The sequence below is a fragment of the Quercus lobata genome, chromosome 9, assembly GCF_001633185.2.
Source record: "Quercus lobata isolate SW786 chromosome 9, ValleyOak3.0 Primary Assembly, whole genome shotgun sequence".
NCBI classification, from domain to species: Eukaryota; Viridiplantae; Streptophyta; class Magnoliopsida; order Fagales; family Fagaceae; genus Quercus; species Quercus lobata.
Window position 1 is genome coordinate 8,258,834 of NC_044912.1, and position 15,418 is coordinate 8,274,251.

At 35.3% G+C, this 15,418-nt stretch overlaps 1 protein-coding gene across 1 annotated transcript in view; it reads right to left on the reverse strand.

Annotated features, from left to right (window-relative positions):
• Nucleotides 1–14,524, reverse strand: part of LOC115960055 (kinesin-like protein KIN-14N) — a 28,033-nt gene extending 13,509 nt beyond the window's left edge. The window contains exons 1-7 of the mRNA XM_031078747.1: nucleotides 14,371–14,524; nucleotides 12,562–12,624; nucleotides 7,317–7,379; nucleotides 7,185–7,232; nucleotides 5,176–5,238; nucleotides 4,690–4,816; nucleotides 4,501–4,610 (exon numbers count right to left, since the gene is read on the reverse strand). Of these exons, the coding sequence (XP_030934607.1) occupies nucleotides 4,501–4,610; nucleotides 4,690–4,816; nucleotides 5,176–5,238; nucleotides 7,185–7,232; nucleotides 7,317–7,379; nucleotides 12,562–12,612 (462 nt within the window). The 5' untranslated portion in view covers nucleotides 12,613–12,624; nucleotides 14,371–14,524. The remainder of the gene's footprint in view (nucleotides 1–4,500; nucleotides 4,611–4,689; nucleotides 4,817–5,175; nucleotides 5,239–7,184; nucleotides 7,233–7,316; nucleotides 7,380–12,561; nucleotides 12,625–14,370) is intronic.
• Between the last annotated feature and the right edge of the window lie 894 nt (nucleotides 14,525–15,418).

Consider the following 15,418-nt stretch of genomic DNA (forward strand, 5'->3'; position numbering starts at 1 on the left):
GGATTAACAAATGCACCCTCTTTTCATATCAGTCTCCTATGAATGTTGTCTTTAAACCTTACTTGAGACACTTTTCCCTAGTGTTTTTTTTAACGATTTTTTGGTCTTTAGTAGCAGTTTGACTGACCATGTCATCCATTTAAGGGTTGTCTTAGAGGTCCTGTTTCAGCAACTTATATGCTAAAAGATCTAAATGTGTTTTTGGCTATGAGGAGGTAGAGTATTTGGGTCACATTATTTCTCGCCATGGGGTGAGAGCTAACCCAAGGAAGACAGCTGCTATGCAGCTTTTGTGATGCAGGACGATTAATAGAAAAAGAAAATTAATGGCTAAACCTAAGAATCAACACTTAGGTCGCTTGGAATCAGCGCCAAGCTAAACCCTTAGGAATTAGCACCTAACAATTGGAAAAAATATCCAATCTGAATTTCATTAATCACGTCTAATCCTCAATACAAATAAATTAGTCTCTTATATAGAGCTAGAGATAAAGATAACAACATACCAAAACTAATCCTAACCAAACTTGAATACTAATACTTATCTGATCTCAAAAATAAACAAAGGAATCCTAAACAAATCCAATCTAATTAGGTGTGCTGTCCTCATCATTTTGCCTATTCCCAAGTCTGTGAAGGCATTAAGACGTTTCTTGGGGCTCACAAGCTATTGTAGGAAGTTCAAACAAGGGTAAGGCACAATTCCTCAACCCTTCATTGACTTGCTCAAGAAGGATTCCTTCCATTGGAGTGATAAGGCTCAGGTTGCTTTTACTCAACTCAAGGAGGCAGTAGCTAACCGTCTAGTTTTAGCCCTACCAAAATTTTCTAAACCCTTCATTATTGAATGTGATGCTTCTGGATTTGGGGTGGGAGTTGTGCTAATGCAGAATCATAGGCCCATAGCCTTCCATAGTCAAACTGTGAAGGGTAAGAGATTTCACTTCTCCACTTATGACAAGGAGTTGCTACCTTTGGCCACTGCTATCAAGAAGTGGAGACCCTATCTGCTTGGTAGGCCTTTTGTTGTCAAAATTGATCACCAAAGTCTCAAATTCTTGCTTGAACAAAGAATTGGAACCCCAGCCCAACAAAAATGGATAACCAAGCTTATGGATTTGTCATTCAGTTGATTCAGTCCATTCAATCTGGGTTTGCAATTCTAAAAGGATTTTCACTGCATAATGGGTTCCTTTTATACAAGGAAAGTTTTATTTGGGGCCTCACTGCCCACACATTCCTCTGGTACTCCATCATATTCATAGCAGTCCTACTGCACACCACTCAGGTTACTTAAAAGTCTTTGCATATGGCCAAGCAGGAATTTTATTTTTAGGGCACGAAGTCTTTTGCATAATGGTTATCAATTTGATTGACAGGAGAACTAACTATAACCACTCCTCGGCTAACTAACTATTCGCCTTTTGGTTAACGGGGTTCGGGAGAATCCAACATACTGAAGTTTTAGACTTTCCAAACCAGGAACAAGGAACACCTTTCAACCCATAAATTGCTTAAATCAAGGACTGTAATCTCTGTCAGAGGATCAAATCAGAAACTACACCACCAGCAGGTTTGTTACAACCCTTACCTATTCCCAATAAGCCTTGGTCTGATGTCAGTATGGATTTTGTTGAAGAATTGCCTAAATCTCAGGGTTATGAAGTGGTCCTTGTGGTTGGTGATAGATTGACTAAGTATTCCCACTTCGTGCCTTTAGACCATCCTTACACAGCTTCTAAGTTTTAGTTTGTTTATGCAATATATTTTTAAGCTTCATGGTATGCCAGTGAAAATTGTGAGTGATTGGGGTGTTACTTTCACATCTCTCTTTTGGTCTGAATTATTCAGGCTGCAAGCTGTGAATTTGGCCATGTCAACAGCCTATGATCCACAATCTGATGGTCAAACTGAAATTGTGAATAAAATTTTGGAACAGTATTTGAGAACCTTCACATGAGACAGGCCTCACCAGTGGGCTGAATGGCTACCCTTGGCTGAATTTTGGTTCAACACCAATTGTCACACTACCCTCAAGCTCATGACTCCCTTTGAGGCTTTATATGGTTACCCTCCTCAAATGCTTCAGGATTATATTCCTGGTACAACACGGGTTGCTGCAGTGGACTCTTTCTTGAGCCATAGACAGCAGGTTCTAGCTGTTATCAAGACCAACTTAGCTGCTGCCCAAGAAAGAATGAGGGAGCAGGCTGATAAGCACAAAACTGAGAGGTCCTTTTAGGTTGTGACTTGGTGTACTTGAGGCTCCAATCTTACAAACAGAAGTCTTTAGCTTACAAAGGCAAATGGAAACTCTCTCCCAGACAATTTGGCCCCATTCAGGTGCTTCAAAGGGTGGGAGAGGTAGCTTATAAGCTAGCTTTACCTGATGATAGCAAAATTCACCCGGTCTTCCATGTCTTTTGTTTGAAACTGAAGCTGGGACAACATGTAAATCCAATTTCAACTCTTCCACCACTCATTGAAACAGGGAAATTAATTCCAGAACCTATAGCTATTCTGCAGACCAGAACAAGGACTCTAAGGGTTAAAACTATCACTGAAGTTTTAGTGCAATGGCTAGGGACTGCTCCAGAGGATGCTACTTGGGAATCCATGCATTAGCTAAGGCTGTCCTTCCCTCACCTTGTGGGCAAGGTGCTTTAAAAGGGGAGGGGTATGATAAGACCCTAGCTGAGTGTATCTAGTAATGGAAGTTGTGAGTGACGTACAGGATTGTTGTATAGGATTATATCGGTGCATTCTACTGTATAAATACCATGGTTGGTAGTCAGTTAGAATAACTAAGTGAAAGTAGCAGCAGTGTCTTACAAGAACCTATAAGAAGGAAATGTGTGAATGTAATGGATCATAACTGAAATGATAATTCTAGTTCTTAACGCCTTTTCTTAGTTCCTATCTCAATCTTCTTTAGGAGGCCACGTTCCCTCAAAGCAACCACAATCATAGACCATATCAATTCCACCATTTTCATTATGAAAAAAAGATAAGAAACTAAACACCCTAATCACCGTTGCTCTTTGCTATTGTTATGGAGGCTCTCAGCCATATGATGGAAAAAGCAGTTGTTGTTTGTCTTATTTCTGGTTTTTCTGTGGGTACTGAGGTACCTAATAATACCGCGATTTCTCATCTTCTTTTTGCAGATGATATTGATATTTTTGATAAGATGATCCAAGCCAGCTGTGGAACTTGTAGTTTTATTTACTTGGTTTTAAGCTATATCTGGTCTGAAAGTAAATTTGGCCAAATCTGAACTATGCTTGCATTTGTCAACACTCTAATCTCATTAGAATCACTAACTAAAATGGAAGTCCCAAACTATTATGATTCCTTATAATCTAATGGATCAAAAATCAGTTATAAAGAACTCTATCATTAACTTACTTGATAAAGGATTCTAATCTCATTGGAATCTATAAAACTTTTAATTAGAGCTTTAATCTCATTAAAAACTTCTAATTAAAATAAATTAAGGACTTTTAATCATACAACAATTCCAATCTCATTAGAATGTTTCTTAAAAGACAAGTCCTAAACAATTTAGGACTAAGAGTTCTATTTAATTTGAGGTGGGAGATGCGTCTACTATGAAATTCTAGACTTCTTACAATCCAGAAATGGGTTCATTCATTGGGAGTTGAATTTTGATCGTGCAATTCAAGAATGGGAATTGGAATCTTTATCTATGTTCTTATATCTACTATATTCCACTAAGGTGGAGGGGACTAGAGTAGACAAGTTTTGCTGGAAGCCTTTGATTCAGAGAGCTTTGAGGTTCTTTCTTATTAAAGAGTGTTAGCTCCCCCTAGTGGTGACAGTTTCCCTTGGAAGAGTATTTGGAAACCATGAGTCCCGAGTAAAGGGGCCTCTTTCCCTTGGGTGCTGCTTTGGGGAATATCCTCACAGCACAAAACGTGAGGAAGCATAACATTTCAGCAAGCTGGTGTTGTATGCGCAAGAGGGATGAGGAACTTGTAGACCATTTATTGTTACATTGCCCTATTGCTAGTGAATTATGGGGTTTTGTTTTTGCTCTTATCGGGGTGAAGTGAGAAATGCCTAGAAAGGTTGTCAATCTTCTAGCTTGTTGGCAAGGTAGTTTTGGGCATCATTGAAGCTGTAATATATGGAGAACCATTCCTCACTATTTAATGTGGTGCATTTGGAGGGAAATAAATGGAGGAGCTCTAAAGGATGTGAATGGTCTACTTTGGAATTAAAGGAAAAATTTTTTAAAGACCTCGCTTGAGTGGATGGTAGCTTTAGGGAAGTTTTCTTTTTCAAATTTATTTGATTTTATCATTCATTGTAATATTAGATCTCCATAATAACCTTCAGCTAATACAATTTATGTGTACTTATTGATTCTTTTTGAATAAATATTATTGCTCATAAAAAAAACATAGTAAAATATATTCTAATGCACTCTGTAACTACATTAAAATTCAAGTTGACAAATGGTAGACACAAAATTACCTTATAGCCATCAAGTGCACTTTGTAAGAATTCAGATGTTTTTCCAAAAACATCATCTAGATTAGATTCATGAGAAAACACTTGATCAAATTTGAAACAATGGTTTTTCTCTACAGACATTAAGTAAGCTTACATCAGTGTCTTTGATAACAAATTTAAAAAAAAAATGTAAAGTATAAAAATTCATACCTTCTACTTTCAAAGCAATATGTAGGTTAGGAACATTAATTGAAGTTCCATCATTAATTGAAGTTCCATTACCATCAACAGGCAACAAATAACACCGGCAAAAAAACTGCAGCTTCCCTTTTAACTCCTACAATAAGAACGAATTTATCACAAGTGTTAAATTACAAATTGTCCCAAAAGTTTATGCTATTAGGAAATGATAATTTAATCATTTAACCATAATTCTAACACTTCTTCTAACGTGTGGGCCTAAGCTCCCCCTTAATAAGGAAGGCCTGAAACCTAGAATTTTTAACATTTTAGATGGGAGGTAAAGTAATGCAGGAGATATGGGAGGTAAAGTAATGCAGGATCTCCTACTTTGATGCCTTGCCGATTGTTCTAAAAGATTAAGTTATAGAAATGGTAAATTTAATCATTTAACCATAGTTCTAAAAAGTAAAGACTCATAATACTAGTAAACAAGGAAAGAGGAAAAAAATTTACCATGATAGTGTTGTGTTGCTCCTTCCTAACATCATCATAAATATTCCAGCCATCATCTGCTTTCTGTAAAAAAATTATAAAAAAAAATAGAATAAAAGGAACTCAAATGATTAATTTGGCAAAATTGAAACTTTTTTTCTAAGAATAATTTTATTGCAATGAGACTACTTCATAAAGAAAGACACAAGATAGCCAAAAGAATTACAAACAGAAAAATATCTACATATGAATTGACTCTATGAAAGATTGAACACAATTACTATCCGTGAGTTCTGAGGCCAAAGACCACAGATGAAGACAAGGAAAAGCTCAAGGAAAAAAAAGATTTAACATACCAAGATTCAAGAATTGTAGTCTAGTTTTTTTTATATAAGTAAGAAGTTTATTGATATCAAAAAAGGAACACCCTAATACACAGGGAGCGTACATGGGGTTTAAACAATTCAACAACAAAAATTACAAGAATCTAGGAAATCAAATTGTGGTCTAGTCTTGATATCGGACCCTTTTAGCACCTTTGATAGGTCATTTTAGTTATTAGTATTGAGTCTTTTAGGTTGAGAAGCTGCTGGATCAGTTTTAATTTAGTTCTATTAGTAAGGGCAATTTGGTAATTTTAAGAAATCTGGAATGGGCTGTCCTTGGTTGTACCAAAGGCCCATGAGTCTTATTTTATGTTTATGTATTATTAAATCTTTTATTTAATTATTATTAGTATTCCTATTTATTCTAGGAATAGGTTATTTAGAGTCCAAGTCCTACTAGAAAGAGGATGCCTACTCTTTCCTTGAGTGCATTCAACCTCGGATCCCTAGGGGAGGTGGGAGTGACACTTCTCATTGGTGTCTCAAAGGGAATGGCAAATTTGATACCAGGTCCTATTATAATACCATTAGGGGTGCAGTTGTATCCATTTTTCCGTGGAAGGGTGTTTGGAAAGCTAAAATTCCTAAGAGGGTCGCTTTTTTTGTGTGGACAGCGGTTCATGGGCAGATCCTTACATTGGATAATCTTATGCTTAGGGGTCGCATTTTGGTGAATTGGTGTTGTATGTGTCATCGGAATGAGGAAACGGTGGGTCATCTTCTCCTCCACTGTCCTATAGCTCACTCTTTGTGGGTTTATATGTTTCAAATCTTTGGGACGCAATGGGTCATGCCAGGTTCTGTGGAAAGTTTGGTGTATTGTTGGAGTTTTTGGCTGGGAAAATTTAATTCAGACATTTGGAATATGGTTCCTGGCTGTTTGATGTGGATTGTTTGGACGGAAAGAAATCGGCGCTCTTTTGAGGATACCGAGAAATCCTTGGTTCAGTTACAAGCGCTATGCCAAAAGACTTTATTTGATTGGGCTAGATGTTGGGGCTTCTCAAATTGTTCCACTATCTTGGAGTTTATTTCGTCTCTTAGTATTGCTCATTAAGTTTATTTTTGTTGTTTGGTGCTGTTTGTTTGTTTGTTGCTGTTTGTTTGTTTGTAGCATTTCTTTGTGTTCACCATCATGAACACCTTGTACTTGCTTTCTTCTATTTTTCAGTTTGATTAATAAAATTCTTATTACTTATCAAAAAAAAAAAAGTCCTACTAGAAAGAGATAACTATAGCCTCTATATAAAGGCTCTTTTGTAGTCATGTTGTTTTAGAACATAGCAATTGATTAATAAAATTCAACAGCTTATTTTAAGCTTAGTTTGTGTGATGCAAACTTCTCCAAGGTGTGATGCCAAGGAACCCTATGGGTGATTGCCTAGTGTTTTATTTATGTTATTTTCTGTTTATTCCCTGTTTCATCCCCAAACAGCTGTCAACATTCATTCTTTTCTAACCTAAACTCTTAAACATCAATCCTTATTCAAGAATTCATCAAGAAACCTAATATATGAACTTCTTAACGGTCCTGCATCAACCACTCATAAGAGAACTAACGTATGACCAAAATGAAAATTAACCAAAAGTTTTGGCGGTAAAAATGAACTTTAGCATGCAGATTAATTAAGCCATCAGCATTACCTTCACTTTTTTGCCGGTTGCAATGAGCTCCTGCTCAATCTTCTTTATCTGCATTGCAAGTGAAAAATAAACTTAATAGTGCACACATACTATATACATATTGTTTATTCCCTAAAGAACCATCAATAATACCTCAATTATTTCAACACTGAGTTGCTCTAGTTCCGAGAGCAAAGTCTTTATGAGCTCCTTTTTCTACTCACATTTTTGAGATGAAAATCAAGATCAAATAACTGAGAACTTGAACTAGAATTTCCGTAGAATTAAGAATCAAAGCTTGAATTACAAAGATAAGTTAGAGAAACATAGTTTCTATCCAAGTCTAAAACTAAGTTAAGTTGCATAAAAAAATAAATAAATAATTCTACTCTTACATAACAAGTCTATTTATAATCTTTAACTACTAGGAAATAGTTACATCTAAGCAGACTATCACAACATAAGTCAAAGCTGAAGTTAATGAGAATATATGACAAATCTTAGAAGTCAAAATAAGGGGCTGCCTGCTTGCCTAGTGTTGTTAAAAGCACACTTAAGCACAAAGCACAAAGCCCTTGGAGCTTTTCCCCTCTAAAGTGACACGCCCTCACAAAAGTGCTAAGTGTGCCTTAGGCGCGCTTTTTTGAGCTTTTTGTAAATTTTTTTAAAAAAAATTCTGATTTGATTTTTAGCCATTAGATCTAGATATGTTTCATATAAGCCATTGATTTATTATATCAAAACTAATAGTGTGGTGTGCTACCATACACCTAAGCCTATCTTTTTAGATATTTTAGAACTTACAACCACACAAACAAACGCTAAAGTCAGACACTCCTAACCCCACTGCTCTCTTGGTATCAAGCTCAAAGGTCTCTCTCTCTCTCTTATATTCTTCCTTTTTAAACCTTTCTTTTTCACTCTTTTTGAAACCAAGTCCTCAATCTTCTTCTCTCCCTCTTTCTCTCTTTTTTTCCCCTCACTTTGAAACCCACAACACAGTCACATAGCTCTTTTTTCTTCTTTTGTTTTTTTTTTTTTTTTTTTTTTTTTTTTTTTTTCTTTTCTTAAACCAGTTCCATTTTCCCTTTCTCTTTTTTTTCCCCTCATTTTGAAACCCACAACCCAGTCACACAGCTCCTCTGTTTCTTCTTTTTTTTTCCCCCTAAACATGTTCCATTTTTTTCCCTTATTATGAAACCCAAAACTCCTCTCAAGTGTCAACATAGCTCTTCATTACCAACGCTTCAAACTCTTACCTTTAAACTTCTTGGACAACCTTATTCATCCTCATGTGCTAAGAGGAATTAAAGTACATACAAAGTCATTCATTCCTTAAAAAGAAACAAAATGGCTTCTGCATATGCTGAGGATTTGGTATATGTGCATTTTAATCTTCAACTTTTGTCAAGGCACAATGAGGAGTACGTAAATGCAGTAACAAAAATGTGGGATATTGTAGAAGACTCTTGGAATAAGAGTGACATATATGGAGGAGCTGGAATTTTTGAGAATGTTACCCTTACACTTGATAAGCTAGAGTTGGAGGCCATGGTTATTGGGAATACTGGCACTAGTTTTACTACTAGTGAAAGTCAAGTTCAAAGAGAAGCTAATGATCTTGATAATAAGGATGACGGTTGTATTTGATTGTCTTGAACACTTATCTTGTTTTATTTTGTTTTAGTTTCAAACTTGTGGGTTGTATCCTAATTTCCGAACATCATGGAATGTTTTAGTTTCAAACTTGTGGGTCGTATTCTAATTTATGAATGTCATGTTTTAATTATTATCCACTATTGCTCTTAAATTGGTATGTGTTTACAATTATATGAAAGAGTATGCTTAGCAATATATAGAAAATATAAATAAAAATATTTTTAATAATTTTTTAAAAAACGTATCCCGCTGCACCCGCACCCTACTTTTTCAAAAATTGCCGAGTCCCGCACGTGAACCCGAATTCGTACCCATGCTTCATAGACTTAGACTTATATTGAATTTTTCTTAAATTTATTGATTAAATTATTAACTAATGTTAGTAATTAGTTATAGGGCATTAATGCATTATGGCTACTGGAGATTCAAATTCAAGACAAGATATTGCATGGAAGTATGTGTATCTAGCTGATCAAAACAATAAAAATGATTTAACTTGCAATTTCTATGGAAATTTTGCAAAAGGAGGGGCTTATAGACTTAAGTAACACTTGGTTGGAGGTTATAGAGCTATTGTTAGTTGTCTAAAGTGCCCTGAACATGTGAAGGAAGAAGTTAAACAATATATGCTGAGAAAAAAAAAAAAAAAAAAAAAAAAAAAAACAGAAAAAGAGCAAGTAAATTTGATGGCTGAATTTGATGATGTGGCTTTTGATGAAGAAGTGGAGGATGAGGCTGCTGAAGTTGATGCTCGTGGCAAACAAGTGAAAAATTTAGGTGGCAGTGGCACTAGTAAAAAGAAACCAAGGCATGTATGGATGCATTTGTTGCTCCTCCTAAAACAGCACAAATGGGAAAGAGTGGAAAGGGGGTCCAAACAACAATTAATGATGCTTACAAGAAAGAATTAAGAGAAAATGCTTGTTTTGATATAGCAAGGTGAATGTATGAAGCAGCAATTCCATTCAATGTTGTTAATTATGATAGTTTCAAAACTGCAGTTCAATTTATTGGACGATATGGAATTGGTATGAAGCCCCCACGTTACTATAAAGTGAGAGATCCTTTATTGAAAAAGAAAGTGGCCCACACCAATGATATAATGAAGAGCCATAAAGAAGAATGGGCAAGAACTAGGTGTTCTATTATGTCTGATGGATGACAAGACAAAAGTCATAGATCTTTGATAAATCTTTTGGTGAATTGCTCTAAGGGAAGCATGTTTATCTAGTGTAGTGATGCGTCTTCATATATGAAGACCAAAGAAAGAATGTTTCAACTATTTGGTAGCATGGTGGAGAAAATTGGAGAAGATAAAGTTGTACAAGTTATAACTGATAATGAATAAAGTTATGTGATGGCAGGTAAGAAGTTATTTATTGAACTATATATCTTAATCTCATGAAATTAGAAAACAGTATTCATATTATATTTTTCTTTTTATCTTAATTGTTACTAATTGTCATACTTATATTTTTAGATTATTAGGACGATTATTGGTGGCAAAACGACCTCATTTGTATTGGACCCCATGTGTATTGGACCCCATGTGCTGCCCATTGTTTGGATTTGATGTTGGAAGACATTGCAAAGCTTCCTAAAATCATGAGAACAATAAAGAGGGAAATTGAGCTTATTGGGTAAATATATAATTGTACAGGTCTCATAAACATGATGAGACACTATACAAGGCAAAGGAACTTGCTTAGACCCGCTAAAACTCGATTTGCTACTTCCTTTCTCACATTATCAAGTATACATAAGCGAAAGGAAAACTTGAGAAAGATGTTTACTTCAGAGGATTGGACTTGTAGCAAGTAGGCAAAGGAGCTAACAGGAAAAAGGGTGGCTCAAACAATTCTATTGCCTACGTTTTGGAACATTGTTGTTTATAACCTTAAAGTGTCAGGTCCTCTTGTTTGTGTGCTTAGATTGGTTGATGGGCAAAATAAACCTTCCATGGTGTACATTTATGAGGCTATGGATCAAGCTAAAGCAGCAATTGAAAAATCTTTTAATGAAATGGAAGAAAGATACAAAGAAATCTTTGAAATAATAGATCGAAAGTAGGGATGTCAACTCCATCGGCCTTTGTATGCGGCTGGCTATTTCTTGAATCCAAAATATTTCTATGATAATCACTCTAAAATTGAGCAAGATGAAGAGGTGACAATTGGCCCATACAAATGCATACAAAGGTTTGTTCCAAACATTAATCAACAAGATAAGATTATTGAAGAGTTGACATCATATAAGAGAGAAGAGGGCCTCTTTGGGTTGGAAATGGCTATTAGGCTGAGAAAGAAAAAAGCACCAGGTATTTGTTTTGTTAGCTTTTGTTAGTTGTTACTTATTAGTTTGGTCATTTTATTAAATGGGAAAATTATTTAGTTATTATAAAGTTTGAGTTAAGGGTTAAGAGTTAAGACCATTTTTTATTTTCCTTAACAATTGATAAGTGGTCTGCTTATGGAGTTTCAACTCCAAGTTTACAGCAATTTGCTGTAAAAGTTCTTAGCCTAGCTTATAGTTCATTAGGATGCAAGCGGAACTGGTTTGAACATGTGAGTGACTAAAAAGTTAGGGACTTAATTGTGAAATTTATTTCATGATTTAATTATCATGATATCATCATCTATGCATATTAATATATGGCTGTACAGATTACGTAGGTGCATAGAAAGAAAAGAAATAGGTTAGCACAATGATGAATGATTTGGTATATATTAAGTACATCAGAGCCTTGAAGCGGAGATATAATTTGCGTGACATAATTGATCCAATCTCCATGAAAGATATAGAAGATAGCAATGAGTGGTTGACTGGAAGAGTAGAAGAAGATGAACTAGATGATTTTTTGAAGATGATCTTGAATTTGATGATGATATTTTGACATGGGGTGGGGTAGTGTTGCTAGAGCTTTTGGAGTTGAAGAAGAAAGATTCAACTTGAGATCAAGAATGTGGCCACTAGGGCAAGCAACAAGTTCAAGTTCTAGTTCACAACATGCTCCTCATGATGGAGATGAAGATGATGAGGAAAATGATGAGGGCTACAAATCTTGTGATGACAATGATGATGGTCCCTTGCTTAATGAGGATGATGATTATGTAGATTAGGATTGCAATGCATATTTGCATTGATTTTGTTAGGCAAAGATATTTTGTTAGACAAAGATAACATTACTTAACATTCTAGTACTTTTTAGCCTTTGTCTTTTTGGTCCTATACTTCAATTTTGATTCAACCATGTTTTGTAATCATGGCCATCAAATATCATGGTTGCATATATTTTGTAAAGCACAATAGAATTATATAAATGTTATATAAATTATATAAAATGTTTTATTGTAATTTATATGATTAATTGATCACTTGATTATTGTATTGATCATTAATAATATATTTTTTAATTTATTAAAAAAAAAAATTAAATGTGGGCTTCACATTGATCAGGCACGCGCCTGTGCTTGTGCTTTGCACCTAGGCTCCAGGAGGCCTTTGCGCTTAAGTGCGCTCAGCACTTTTAACAACATTGTGCCTGCCCTAAAAGGTCAAAAATGTTGGCTGGTTGTTTTGGCTTAAGAGTAGAGGGTGGATAGTTGACAATCCTCCAACGAGTAGAGGGGGTTGGTTGGTTGGCCTAAGGTAAAGGGTGACTACATCATTTTTTGTGTAAAAAATGTACAATTAACTTAGTGTAGAACACACATTTTTTTCCCTAACCCATCAGCATTACCTTTGATTCCAACTGTTTCTGTTGCTGCTCTTGCAATAGAGACGTCTCCATGAGCTCTTATTCCTGCAAACACACACAAATAAGTATATATCGATTTTTTCTTTTTTAATTTATAAACTATCAGCTTTACAAACACATAAATGTCGTACCAAGTGTACATAGATTTACACATGCATAAGGAAAAAAAGGGGATAATAACCATCCAAAACATCAATCACAAAAAAGAAATTTCATACAAAAATGTAAAACAAACTACTTTCTTGAAATGAAAGACAAATGGTGATGGATGAAAAATGGTGAAAATGAAAGATGTTTTAGAAAGTTAAGTTGCCTAGAGAAAAAAGTAATAATGAACTAGCACTTCGAGAGACACACTCTTGGAATAATACCTCATAGGCAGATTTCTTGGATTCAAATTCAACTAGTTACAATGAGGGCAGCCTTGCTTGTTTATAGTTACAAAAGCAAGCTGTTGAGTTAGTTACAAGGACCCACCATGTGGTGGCCATGTGATTGGCCAAAGCCTAACAAACTTCTCTAACTAACTAATAAGCTAATACACTTATCACCAACAACCTATCAGCTAACTAACTTTCTGTTACAAGTGATAAAGGCTATTAAAAGTAAAAAGAAACTAGAAACTACTTATTATACAACATAAACTAGTAACAAATAGATTTAAAAATGAACTAACCCTTTATGTCTAATAGTTTTGTTAACAAAGTCCAAACAAATTTGTGCCATGGCCCAAAATCTTTAGTCAGCACCGATTTAAAATATTGACCCTCTGTGCTACCATTGGGCTTAAAACAACATGACCCACCTCGCTAACATTAGAAAAATCATGCCCCATCTCCCCCAATCTGAGCCTTCTTATTCCCAGGCTTGCCTCCATAAGAATCACATAAATCAAATATTGAGTTTTTTGAATATTGAAAATCCAAGGGTATGTTTAGTAACTGTTTTTTCATCTTATTTTCTGTTTCCAAAAACAATTTTCTATTTTTGAGACAAAAGCTTGTTTGGGTACCCAAAATTGACAAAAAACAAAAATTGTTCTCAAAACTCAATTTGTGAAAAAACTGAAAACATGCAAAAAACTGTTTTCAGTTTCTAATTTTTAAAAATCAATAAAAACAAGCTTTTAATTTAATGAATGTGTCTCATTTAATGAATTAGCATTAGAATTCAAATCCTAATAACAACATATTTTAGTATTTTCTATTTTTTTCTTCAAAAAACTATCTTTTTAGTTTCAGCTAACCAAATATGTTTTTGATTTCAAAAATACAAGAAAATTATTTTTCCTTTATATTCCCAAAAACAAGTTTTTGAAAATAGAAACCAAAAACTGTTGCCAATCATAACCCAAGATTTTCTCTTTTCCTTTATTTCCTATCCCACTAGTGCACAACCGTGGTTCCTCTTCCGCCACCGTCTTTCCAAATCCTCTCCATCCACTCCACATCTTCCCTTCTAGTATTATTATGAAGCACTTAGCCAAAAAGGTATTGGACCCCAATTGGAGGATAAAAACATTGTCCCCCTCTTACCGATAGGTAAAATTCTCTTAGCACTCTCCTCTCGCATACAAATTGAACGTAAAGTATGCCGACCTCTTTCATAGATACGTAACAAATAGAACGACACCCCTTACTCAATTGCATACTCAAAATATAAAAAATAAAAAATAAAAACCCACGAAGCAAATCCCTCAAAAAAAAAATTCAATCAATCCCCAGCTTTACTAATACCCAAAATCGAAACCCTAAACCAAAAATCAAAACAAAAAAAATTTTAAAAACTTACCGTTAGGGAGATTGTGAGAGTGTCTTGAGTGAGATTGAGACTTAGAGAGAGTGTCTTGAGTGAGATTGAGACTTAGCGAGTGTCTAGAGTGAGATTGAGAAGGTTTCACGAAGAGAGAGAGTTTGAGAGTGACGAGATAGAGACCCACAACCCAAATTGTTTTCTTGAGAGAAAACAAAAATATTCGGATTACCAGTGACCCGAAAACCGACCCGAATATACCCGTCCAAAACATATCTGGTCGGGCGGGTATATGCTCACCCGGTCCCATAATTTTTCCTAGTTTAATGATTTTTGAGTTCCCATAATCCGAGCCCCACGCAATCAACCAATTCAAGCCCAGCCCCTCAAATTCCCCATTATCAAAATTTACGAAAACCACCCCAAACCAACAAACCCTTCTAGGACCAAAAACAGGATTTTCTTAAAAAATAACTATACATCCAAAACTATCTTATTAATAAGGCAATGTTTCAAACTATTTTTAAATAGCAAAATTGAGTCGTTTGAAAGATTTGGTTATTTTTAAAAAAAATCCCCAAAAACACTACCCATTGTTAAGGGCATAAAAGTACTTTTAAAATTTCACCTTGTTCCCAATCGTTCCTGCGTGAACACCAATCATCATCTCTGAAACCAAAACAAAAAAACTCCAATAAACCCTAAATCCCAAATATATATTCACACAGAAGAGGCGAAAATGGGTAATTACCCATAAAAACGTAACTATTCAGTTAGTTGGCACGGTTTTGAAAGAAATTGGGAAACTAGCAACTCGAGCCTCAGAGGCTCGATTTTGGGCCTTTAAATCGAGCCTCTGAGGCTCGGTTTACGTATGTTGACAAAATTTGACGTGGCAAGGAGTCTACGTGGAACTCGAGTCTTAGAAACTCGAGTTCCACGTAGATTAAACTCGAGTCTCTGCGACTCGGTTTACTTAGTTTAAACCGAGTGTCAAAGACTCGAGTTTTAGCAAGATAATTTTGTGGCTTGAAACTCGAGTCTCTGAGACTCGGTTTACTAAAATTGAAACCGAGTCTTAGAGACT